General features: G+C 28.7%; 1 protein-coding gene across 1 annotated transcript; it reads right to left on the bottom strand.

Moving 5' to 3' along the window:
- Positions 1–10,543: 10,543 nt before the first annotated feature.
- Positions 10,544–11,901, bottom strand: LOC102598054 (uncharacterized). The gene is made up of 2 exons (XM_006366904.2): positions 11,636–11,901; positions 10,544–11,247 (listed from the first exon to the last, which is right to left on the bottom strand). Exons 1-2 carry the CDS (start codon positions 11,793–11,795, stop codon positions 10,955–10,957), a joined length of 453 nt encoding a protein of 150 aa, XP_006366966.1. The 5' UTR covers positions 11,796–11,901; the 3' UTR covers positions 10,544–10,954.
- Between the last annotated feature and the right edge of the window lie 411 nt (positions 11,902–12,312).

Genomic DNA, 12,312 nt, shown 5'->3' with positions numbered 1-12,312 from the left:
TATATATATATAACAAATTACACCTAATTTTGATCCTTTATATCTCGAGATACATGTATCTAGACGCACCAAAATCTTATAAGATTCGTAATATTGCAAACTAGAGTGATCTAAGTAATTAGCTTTTAAATCATTGGATTAGTGAACCAAAAAAAGTGTAACTTCATTATTGGTTAAAGATGTCAATAGTTATCCCAAAAACCTAAATCAACCTTCTCCAATGACTCAATTCTCATGTATAATACTTCAAAATATTCTTGCCAACCTTAAAAGCAAAAGTGTAATTCCTCTCCACCACTAAACAACTTGACAATTCTTTTTTAAACTTTCACTAAACATAAGAATTAATATTAAATACTTCTTTTCTTCTTCTAAAGTTGAAGTGCATAATCAAACATATATTGACAAGAAACAATGAATTAAGTACATACTAGAAAAAAAATTAAGTGTCACAACTTGATTATCTAGCTTTAATAAATAGAGAAGTTCTAATCAAGAATGAGGTAAGCTAAGTTATATTATTGCAACTTTAATATAAAGTTGGTAACTGAAAATACCAGATTTCTCCACCATTGACCATTTAATTAGGAAGTCCCTTATACCCAATAAGAGCACTATACCTTCTTCTTTTTTTTATTATTTTTATTCAAATATTTAGACAGCTTAAATTAATTATTATTTTGAAGAAGGATCTTGGAAGCATCGTAACATATCATATTATTTTCTTGTTTGAATATTCGTTAGTGAAATCTTTATATTATAAGGTGGAGGTAATTAAGTCCTAATTATACACATCATCAAAAACAAATTAATTTTTTTTGCCGGACATCTCAATTCGTTATTATAAATAGTAAATAGCTAAATTATAACTATAAATTACTAATAAGATAAAGAATTATAGTCATTTTTGAAAATTCCGCAGTACTATATATACTAGTATCGTTGGCCCGACATGTTTCAACATCTTTCTTGACTAAATATGTCGATGGTTTTCATGGATTTATATTACATTTATCATTTCACACATATTTTTATTATATAAAGGGATATCTATAAGTTACAGATTTGAGTTTTGGAAGTAGTCACACATGTTTATATTATGATAGATAATCTATATTATATCCCTCGGAGTGCAGCTTTCATCAAATCCTGCTAATACGAAATGTATTATCCATCGAGTTGCACTTCTTATTTTGCACATATTTTTTTTGATTTTCCACCCGTTGTTCGGAGCCCATATTGAATTCCTAACAAAATCTAGATCGCGCACTGCACGACCCATTTGGGGATGATGCTCCCAATAAGATTCTCTCCATACTTTAAGCTTAAACTCAAAATCTCTATTTAAAGGTGAAACAGCTATACCATCGTACGATAATCCATTTTGCACATATTTTATTAGACATTCTATTTTTCTGGCTTGTCAGTTTTTATTTTGCAATAATGTTGCCGACAACATTATTAATTAAACAAAATATTAAGGTTAAGCTAATAAATCAAAGGTTTTTTTTTTCTGCTAGATAGGACATTTTCTTAGGAAAAGTCGTTCATTAATAATTGTTGAACAATGGATATATTAAATGATCTCCTTCCGTTATTAGCAGCATAAAAATCAAAATAAAAAAAATCCTTTGAATGGAAACCATTTCCCGAAAACATCTCGAATATCTCGTAAACTTTTGAATATTTATAAAGAGATAAAAATTTATTAGACTCTTCTTGATAATCAAATATTTCAAGAAGATCCATAAACACATATCCTTTCATGAAGATCAAGTTCAAATCATCCTAGTTCAAGAAATACACTACTAACGGCTCTTAAATCACAAAGAAGTCTAAAAAAAAAAGATTAAAAGATCAACAGATTTGTATTCACAATCTTGATAAATAAAATTATTCTTCTTATTTGAAAAATATAATTCAAAGGTAATTAACATGCGGAGTTCATTATTTTGCTGCTTGATAACCATGAATAATTTTAAAAAAGTGAATTTAGGTGAACGTATCGAACCAAAATTCATTTAGAATATTCATGATAGATTTCATTTAATTTCCTTGTAAAAGTAATTTGTTTTCTATCAATCACCTTTTAGCCAATCACTTCATGTCATCTTTTTTTATAACTTTTAGCCAAAAATAATGTAACGATGATAAAATTAAACAATTTTGAATAGCATAGAGATAAATTTGAATATTTTATTTATAGAAAAAGATGATGACAAAAATCCATTATCCACCGTCAATTCTTCCCCAACCATCCAATATCCTATGGCCTGTCTTGATGATGTCTTTTATTGTTTTTTGGTCTGCCCATAACATATAGTACTCCCTTCGTTTCGAAAAAAAAAAATCTAGTTGACTTCATATGAATTTTTTAAAAATAAAGAAAATTCTTCAATCATATGATTCTAAATTCAAGTTATGTCAAATACATTAAAATATTATTTTATTTTATAATCTTAAACATGTCAGGTAGAAAACTGAATTAAAGTGTTATAAAAAAAATGAGTCAATTTTTTAAAACAAACTTAAAAAAGTAGATCATTTTCTTCATAATTTATATTGTAGTTATTTAAAGAAATTTTATTGTTTTATGTGAAGAGGAGAGGAGATATTCCCTCGATATATTTTTTATTTTTATATTAGTTTTTCTCATATGTGAGTCACTTCATTAAATTATATTAAATTTCTTCTATCATTATTTTTTTATTGTCTAATTTATTGTTATCAAAATTTATCGTTATTTATTTTTATAAATCTTATTATTCGATCTCAACATAATTACTTTAGGTTAAGTGCCTACACTTGTTTATTATGACGTTACACATGGTTTGTCTTTTTTCATTTCCTTATTATTATTTTTTTTATCGATAAGGTTTTCTTTTTTCTTCTTTGCACGGTCACTTCTTATTGTCCCATTATCTTTTGTCTTTCTTTTTTCCCTTTTCTTGGAAATAACTGTCGCCAACTACTTTTTTATTTTTATTTTAGACTTTTCGTTGTCGATATTTAATGATTTGATTAATTTAAATTCATAACGAACACAAGGAAGGGGATGTAAAGCTTGTTCCATCAGGAGGTTATTTATCCCTAGGCCGATTCAAATCCAAAACTTGATTAAAAGTGTTGTTTTGTACAAAGGAAAATATTTATTTTCTTGTATTCAATTAGTTAAAATTTATCAAATTTTTTTAGAAAAATATTTTTTCTAGTAAAAGTTGAGAAAAAAAGAAGTAAAAAACAAGTTTAATAGGTGACACATTTCATATTGAATATGTCTTTCGCATTCTCCAACGCACTCATCTTCATCTTCACGTTCATTCCCATCCCCACTTGTACCCCACACCCCTAGTCATATTCCTACCTCTCGTAGTATTTATCAAAATTGTTTACAGGTATTTTTAAGATGATATTTTTTTTTAGTTGCTCATTAAATACAAGAAACAAAGTAAGAAACTAACTCATTTAAAAAAAAAAAAATTGGAAAATATTTTTCTTCTCATATCGAATTCACTGTAAGAGCAGAAGAATTCTAATCAAACTACTCTATAATCAGGCGTCAATGAACACTTTGAACTATCCTTAATTATAAGTTATAACTATCCAACATTGTCGTCTCGCAATTATTACCTACCAAAAACAAACAAGAAATAATTCTATAACGTACATACAAGCATGGCCACAACATAAATATGTGTAGTACTAATATTTTTGGTAAAAGAATTGGAATTCACCTAAATAATTGAAAATAAATATTAAATAGATTATATTATTATTATTATAATATAGATTCTGGTTCTAAAGTAGTGCAGGTTATCCACTTAGCTATATATATATATATATATATATATATATATCATATCAGTTGGCAGTTACCCATAATTTGCTCTTCCAGCAGTTTGTAGACAAGTACTGTTGTTTCGTGAAAAAGCTTCTGATTTTGAGGCTAGGGTTTATTTCAAAATAAAAATAACATTTACATGATATAATTAATTCTTTTTTTTGACGAATGGGTGCACTATTTTTTTAAAAATAAAATTTAAAACTACGTAATATTAATAATTATATATTTTATGAATAAATGTACCAAAAAAATTTAAAATCAAACAAGTTTTTTTTTTAAAAAAATATTATTCTATATGAAGCTTTTTTTGCTTTATAGAAATGTTAAGTTTTGTTATTAACGTAAAGATTCTGGTTCTAAAGTAGTGCAGGTTATCCACTTAGCTATATATATATATATATATATATATATCATATCAGTTGGCAGTTACCCATAATTTGCTCTTCCAGCAGTTTGTAGACAAGTACTGTTGTTTCGTGAAAAAGCTTCTGATTTTGAGGCTAGGGTTTATTTCAAAATAAAAATAACATTTACATGATATAATTAATTCTTTTTTTTGACGAATGGGTGCACTATTTTTTTAAAAATAAAATTTAAAACTACGTAATATTAATAATTATATATTTTATGAATAAATGTACCAAAAAAATTTAAAATCAAACAAGTTTTTTTTTTAAAAAAATATTATTCTATATGAAGCTTTTTTTGCTTTATAGAAATTTTTATTTTTTTTATTAACTTAAAATTAAGTAATTACTTTAAAATTTTAATTGATCAAAACTCTTTTTTTCCTTAGATTTTAAAGTTGTAGCTCTCTAATTAAAAATTATTTTAATAAGTAATATTAATTTTGAATTATTTTAAAAAATAAAAAAAATATTAATTATTATCTAGAAAGTAATTGAGAGCTCTTTTGAAAATGTAGAAAATGCTTATTTGAATCTTTTTCTTTTTGTGTGCATTATCATTAGCTACGTCTAGATTGATACCAAATACTTGTAAGTCTTTGAAGACAACTTTCTTTTATATAATATTAATATTAATTCCATTGAAATACCTTCACTAATCATAGTTTCACACTATAGACCACAATACATTTGTAGGTTGACGTAATACATATCCAAAACCATCTTAAGATATCACCTTCTTGCATTTTCTCCTTAATGTTCATGTGAATATGGTTATTTTTAATCTTGTTTGACCATATATTTATATTAGCAGTTACATTAATTCCTGCAACACTCATCTCTTATGAATATGTTGGACTACTTTAGCATCCCAAAATTCACTGTCATTTCATATTACTGATCTTATAGTTATTCCATTAAACTTACATTTTTTTAATTGGTAAGATATCATGTCACACAATGATATTTCTCCATTACACACTACTAAAAACTACTCTAGTAAAAAACTAGACACAGTTCATGAAATATATCACTCAACATACACTTTAAGTATTCCGTCTTGATCTGCTCAATTTGATTCCAACATATTTCTCCAAACATCTAACCTCGTGTTAACTTTGCTTCGCGTCTCGTCCACAAGTACTAGGTCATCTGTAAATAACATTTACTATAGCATCTCTCTTTGAATATGTCACGTTAGTACGCTGATCGCCAATGCAAGCAATAATGAGTTATGAGTGGACCACTAGTGCAATTCCATTATGATTGAGAAGTGTTACAAGTCACCACACACATTCTTGTACCGAGTCTTAGTGCTATCATATATGTCCTTAATTTAACTGCCCGTTCCAATCGTTATGGGTAGACCAATTTTTTTTGGGTTGTGACATGAAAATTTTAGGCTAGATCAGTCTGAGACGGAATCTGAGCAAAGTGAGGTATAGGGTAATCCAAGAATGGATTAGGGATAATGTCTAAACTTGGGTTTAATTTTCTAGTAATTAATACATTAAGGATTCCATAAGGCCTTTCGAAATCGAATTCGGGTAAGTAAAACTTTCGAAATCGAAATTGGTGTGAAAGGGTTAGTATAAAACTTCATCGATCGAAGGTATATATGTTGTAAAATGAGGACTTTTGGGGAGGTTTACGAGTCTTTGATTTCATGCAAGCCTCTATATATAGCAGACATCACGTCGCTATAGCAGAACATCTGCGCAGGCGCTATAGCGCGGAAAGTCGCTATGGCGACGCCGTTATAGCGGGTTGGGCCGTTATAACGGGATAAGTTAGGGTTTTATGTTTAAAAGTTCCAAAACCTCGTATTTTCTATAACTTTGTTCTTGAAACTGAGATGGGCGATTTAGGGCAGTTTTCACCCGTTATTCCATTAGATTCTTCGATAAAGGTAAGTTCATTACTTCTTTATCTTGTAAATTGACTCTTAAGCCTTAGAATCTAGGGTATTGCTCTTGGGGGAGGGTTTCGACTCAAATTAATGGTGGAGAAAACTCTGATTTGAGTAGAATGATCATGAATTAGACTGGCTTAGGATATAATTTAGATATTTTTAGACCATTAGTTATTGATTATAGTGTTCTATTATTATTTTAGACTAAGAACAAGTCAAGGCATTGCAAAGGGGGAAAGCTCAGATTCTTTAGAGTTTCCAAAGATTGATTCAAGGTGGGTGATGGTTTGTTTGTTTTCTAAAGTATGTAATGTGTGATGTTAACTGCCTTGTAGTATTATTTGTGCGATGTATGTAGGGGGGAACTAGAAGGCTAATGTGAAATGACTTGATGTGATAATCTCATACGATGAACTTGTTTATTTACTTGTGAGTTCAATTTGGTTGTTCATTGTGAATGTGATTATACATGTTGTTTGTGATTGATGTTTGACTCGAGTACCACACTGGTACAAAATACTAATGATTTGCTCGGATACCATGTTTGATATGAATCATTTATGGTTAGCTCGGGTACCACACCGATATACTAATAGTTTGTGTGTGGGTTCCATAAGAGGACCATGTATGTACATTTTGTGATCATGTGGGACATGTTTCATGTATATTGGTTAAATCAAGGTTGCAATTGGAAATTTGTATTATGCTATGATTGTTGATATATGTGTTGGTCTGTATTATTATTATGTAGTTAGTTGTGTACATTCACATTTTGAAACTGGTCATATGATCCTACTAGTACACTGTGTTTGTATACTGATACTGCACTTGCTCTTTTCTTGTTCAATATAGGGCATATTCCAGCGGCTGCTACAAAACCTTAGTTAAAGGACGGTTGACCATCTACTCCAAGGGTGAGCTACTCTTTAATTTGAGCTGCCATGAATTTTTCTCCACTTCTTTGTCCATATTTTCAAACACAAAATTTTTAGATTTCTAGGTTGATGTTTTCTAGTTTTTGGGGTTGCATCCCCATTCTTGACTATTTAGAGTTTTGGCACCATGACCTTCAGGTTCTAGGGAATTTAATTCCGCATTGATTTATTTAATTGGCTGAGTTTATGGGAACTCAACCTTGTAGTTGTTTTCAAACCGTTTTCCTAGCACTTTATATCGTGACTTTGTTTCTTAAAATGGTTTGATGAGTTTGGATTGATAGTTGGTTCTCCCGTCGGAGGGTTGTGTGGGTCCCACTCACGGCGGGTCAGGATCGTGACACTTAATCATCCTAAAGTAAGTTGCAAGCACCTCTAGCCTACAAACATCTCCAAAACCCTCCTTTGGGACTTTATCGTATGTTTTTTTTTCTAAGTTCATGAACACCATATGCAAATCTCACTTCCTTTTCATATACTTCTGTAGCAACCTCCTCACAGGGTAAGTGACTTTTGTATTCAACCATACTGACATGAATTCGAACTGGTTTTCAAAAATAGATACACCCCTCCTCATCGGCTTACCTCCACCACTCTCTCAAACTTTCATAGTGTGACTTAACAACTTAATACTCCTATAATATTACAATTTTAAATATCACTTTTCCTTGTGCATCTTACACATAGTCCCCTCCACTCCCTCAACCATTACATACCTCCATATTAGATGTGTCACATCTACATGTCTGTCAAAGCTATGTCATTCTCATCTTTGATTCACTTGACTTTATTAGATCACGAACCTTCCGTTTTTTTTACCTTGGCTAGCATGTACAACTTCTTATCCCCACCTTTGTCCCCAAATTTAAAATTCAGCACCAATAGAAAAAGAAAAAAGACGAATAAAGGCATGACTTTGTCCTAACTCTCAACTAGGGGTGTACAAGTCAAATCGAACCGACGAACCAAATTAAACCGAAAAAAAATGATTTGTGGTTTGGTTTAGTTGGTTTGGCGGTTGAAAAAAAACCCGATCATTCTTAATTTGGTTTGGTATTAAAAGAAAAAAAATCAAATCGAACCCAAATCAAACCGACATTATATATATATATATAATTATATTTTATTTATAATCTACTTTGTTAATATATTTTTTGTTAAATTTGGGCTTGTAAAATTTGTAAATATTTTATTTTGTATTAAGATCCAAAGCTACAATTATATTGTTATAGTTTTTCGAATTCGAAGTTAACAATTTACTTTGTAAATATTTTGTTTTGTAATCAGTTTGCATGTAACCTTTAATCTTATTAATTTAACATAATGAACGTTGATATTTCAAAAAAAATTATTTTGTACTCATGTGAATTTTATTGTCTTTTCTAAAATTTATGTTCATTTAAAAAAATTTAAGTTTAGCTTATCACATAGGTAAGTGAAAATATATTTGATCTCTTTTTCAAACACCGTTTTATTGTCTTTTCTAAAATTTATGTTCATTTAAAAAAATTTAAGTTTAGCTTATCACATAGGTAAGTGAAAATATATTTGATCTCTTTTTCAAATACCATATAGTTATAAAAAAACCAAAAAAAAACCCAACTAAAGTCGAAACCGAAAAAACCGACTTTATGTGATTTGATTTGGTTTTTACATTTAATAAATCGACCTTCTAATCAAACTAATTCCTTATAATTTAATGTTGTTTGTCCTGGATCCTCTTTCTCTTTCCTCAAAAGAAGAAAAAAGGAAAAAAGACAAGACCTACTTCATGCCTTGCATTCTTTGACTAAAACAATGTGAAATCTCAATAATTGGCATTTCTTTACTTGACAAAACAAATGTGACATGAGCTGTGTGGTCATTAAAGAAGGAAGACTTGCATACCAACCAACATGTATACATGTGAATGTGTGGTGAAGTCTTCTTTCTTTAATTAGCTAACATTTTATTAGTAGTAAGAGCCAAATTAAGGGCCGTAGCCTTTACAAACTCTGAAAAGAGGCTAATTTAATTCAAACATGCATAATAAAAAATAATATTGTAATTAATTACTATCAAAAGACGTGGTACAGTGAATGAGATTGTTTCTCTTTTAACTAGAAGTCTTATGTTCGAATCTTAAGTACGAAAAAGAAATCATTGATAGGGAGAGCATTTCTGATCCCCCGAATGGAACTCCTTGCGTCACGAATCTGGATTAGTCGAGCTCCAATAAAGATGTTGTTTGCACTTTGGATTAATCGGACTCTAATAAGGATGTTGTTTGCACTTTTGTCTCTATTTTATGCTGATCTTTAATTTTTGTCTTTCGATGCAAATAACTTTTTCATATAACATAAATTTATATTTTTATCGTATAATATTCTACGAATCATGCTTCTCGAATAAAAAAACTTATGTTTCACTAGACATAATTTAAATGACAAATCATGCTATGAAAGGATTAATTACTCTTAGGCCTTAGGCTTTCGAAGACACTTTTGAAAAAAGGCGGCTCTTTACATTTAACACAATATATAAAGGTTCAAATTATTTAATTTTATGTAATAGTATAAAATAATAATCTTTTTAACCATTTGATTGCGTGTGAATCTTAAATGTTGAATTTACCTTGTACTCTTTTTCTTTTATATTATTTGACCTATGTTGATTTAACAATTTTTTAATAAAATTTAATTAGATGTGTATTTATCAAGTTTAATCTTATTAATCATATTTTAAAATTCTAAGCTTGGATATTACTATTTCATGTAGCTATTTAATAATAAGAACAATATGAAAAAGAAATTATTTTCGATTTGCTAAAATAACCATTTATTTTTTATACAAAGATTAAGTAAAATAAAATGGAAGAAATATATAGTAATAATAACACGAAAAATTCTTGATGGTCTAATAAAGAAAATAGAAAAATAAATTAAATTTATTTGTTAAAAAGTATTAAAAAATTAAAAGAATATTGTGTAAAATATAAAATGTTGTATAGTATTTGATTTTGTGTTGTAATTTTTGATGGATCCGAATTGTGCACCTACCCCAAAAACACCTAAGATTAAAAGGCGTGCTAGAAAGTTGTTAAACATACTAAAATACAAAAGTTTTTATTATAATTATGTCCATCCTAAACAACAATACAAACAAAATGATATATCACACTATATAACAAATTTTAATTTCATGATAACTTTCTTTATTAGAAAAAAGAAATACGAGAATTGAATTCATACTTATTCTGACAAAAACATTCATTCATATTATCCGATTATAAATCTTAATTGTTAGAGATTTTAAAGGGTACAATGTACACATTATTTTTATTTTAATAAAAATTCAACCATTTTTGACTAATTCTATATTAGTATATTTAATAAATCTTTTTTTCCATTTGAAGCAGGTTTAATATACAATGAAAATGGGTCAACCCACTTGAATTGACTCAATCTTGGTCATAATTCACATCCTTCATGTATTCAAAAATCACCTTCTATACAAATTAAATACATGTAAATTATTTCTCCCTTTTACAAATTTTACCTAAATAAAATACACATAAAAAAAATTACACAAAATCCTTAAATTAAAAGGAAAAAAAAAATCCTAAGTAAAACTATTCTCCCACATGATGAGCACATGGACCACCACCTCCTCCTTTTTTCCTTAAATCCTAAAGAAAATAAAAAACTATTTACCTTTCATCAAAATCCGAGCATTTCGGTCGTGAAATGCATATATCTCTTCACCTTTAATTAAAGGTCATGAGTTTATATCTTGAAATAGATGATTAAGAAAAAGTATGACTAAGTAAATTGTACATAAATTAGTTTTGATAATAATCGCGAACCCAAATGGATCATTAATAGGAATAAGTGACCCGGTTGATGACCCGACCCTTGAGCATAGCATTGTAGAGGGCGGCCCGATTGGCCGGCATTTCTTCCACTTTCTCCCTCTTGTTTAATTTATTTGAATTCGAATTTGAGAAAGAAGAAAAGACTTCGTCTTTATTTCCATGACGGAAATTATTATTAGTATTATTATTACTATTAAAATGACGAAGCTTTCTATATTCTTCACTATTTCCACTTGGCTCCACCACATCTTCTGCAAATTTCACCTTCTTTTTCTTCTTCTCCTTCTTCTTCCCATCTAAATAAAAATAAATTTAAAAAACCCAATTAACATATGAAATTACGATATAATTTTTTTTTATATTATCAATATATTTTAATCGCTTATAACAATTATTTCTCTCCTGTCATTTCACATGACAATATTTGATTAGACAAAAATAAATTAAAAATTACTTTTTGCATATATTAAAATTATTTTTGAAATTTGTGATTTTAAACATGACTTATCTACGATCGCGAAAGTATTTCATATGGTATAAAAATGAAAAAAATTATCATCAATCACCCCCAATCCTCATTATTGACAAGACACATGACCTTGTGCTAAAGTTGTACATAACTTGACATGACTAGGACTTAACATAGATTAAATGAAACAGACTAAAAAGAAAAGCGTGTCATACCTGTAGATATGCAGGATCGAGGAGGGATATTGGAAATTGAATTGAAGGAGAATTCTTGAGTTTTTTGAAGACGAAAAGTGGCTAAAAGGATCATAGTGCCAGCAGAAACAGCCATGGCTGTGGCAAATACAACACCTTGAGAAGTCAACAAAGAAGACATAATTGATAGTTGTTGAAGAAAGAAAGAAAACTTTGAAATTGAAGAAATAATGGTGAGGACTTTCTTGGAGGTTTTTGAGTTATAAGTAAGAAGGATTAATCAAAGAAGACAAGATATAAATAGTATAAAGTTTGTGGAATTTTTTTGAATTTATTAATCTTCTAGATGAAATAAAGTAATGAGGAGGAACGGTTCAATTATTATTGGTTAAATTAATTGTTTTGTTGGTTAGACGTTAAGAAAAAAATAAAATAAAATGTGGAAGAGTATTTGATGGTATGGCAAAAAGGCAAAATGGAAATAAATATGTCAGCATAAATTTAAAGGCTTTTGGTAAGAAAGAGAGGGTACTAGACACTACCAAAAAAATATTAATATTATTTTTCCATGTATATTTTAATTGAATTGGTGAGAAAAGAAAAAAATTAAAATGTTTTCATACGAAAAAAATAGAATATTTTTATTATTTCAATGAAAATATGTTTCCTGTCATGACTCATGCATTTTTCCAATACGC

Source organism: Solanum tuberosum, unplaced genomic scaffold, assembly GCF_000226075.1.
Source record: "Solanum tuberosum cultivar DM 1-3 516 R44 unplaced genomic scaffold, SolTub_3.0 scf00669, whole genome shotgun sequence".
In the NCBI taxonomy this organism is placed as follows: Eukaryota; Viridiplantae; Streptophyta; class Magnoliopsida; order Solanales; family Solanaceae; genus Solanum; species Solanum tuberosum.
Note: the sequence above shows the minus strand (reverse complement) of the source record. Positions and strands in the feature narration are given on the sequence as shown.

Excerpts from the sequence above, each read along its gene's own strand:
- LOC102598054 (XM_006366904.2), bottom strand. The coding sequence starts at position 11,795 with ATGTCTTCTTTGTTGACTTCTCAAGGTGTTGTATTTGCCACAGCCATG. Across the intron at positions 11,248-11,635 it reads TCGATCCTGCATATCTACAG|ATGGGAAGAAGAAGGAGAAG; the intron begins GTATGACACGCT and ends ATTTTTATTTAG.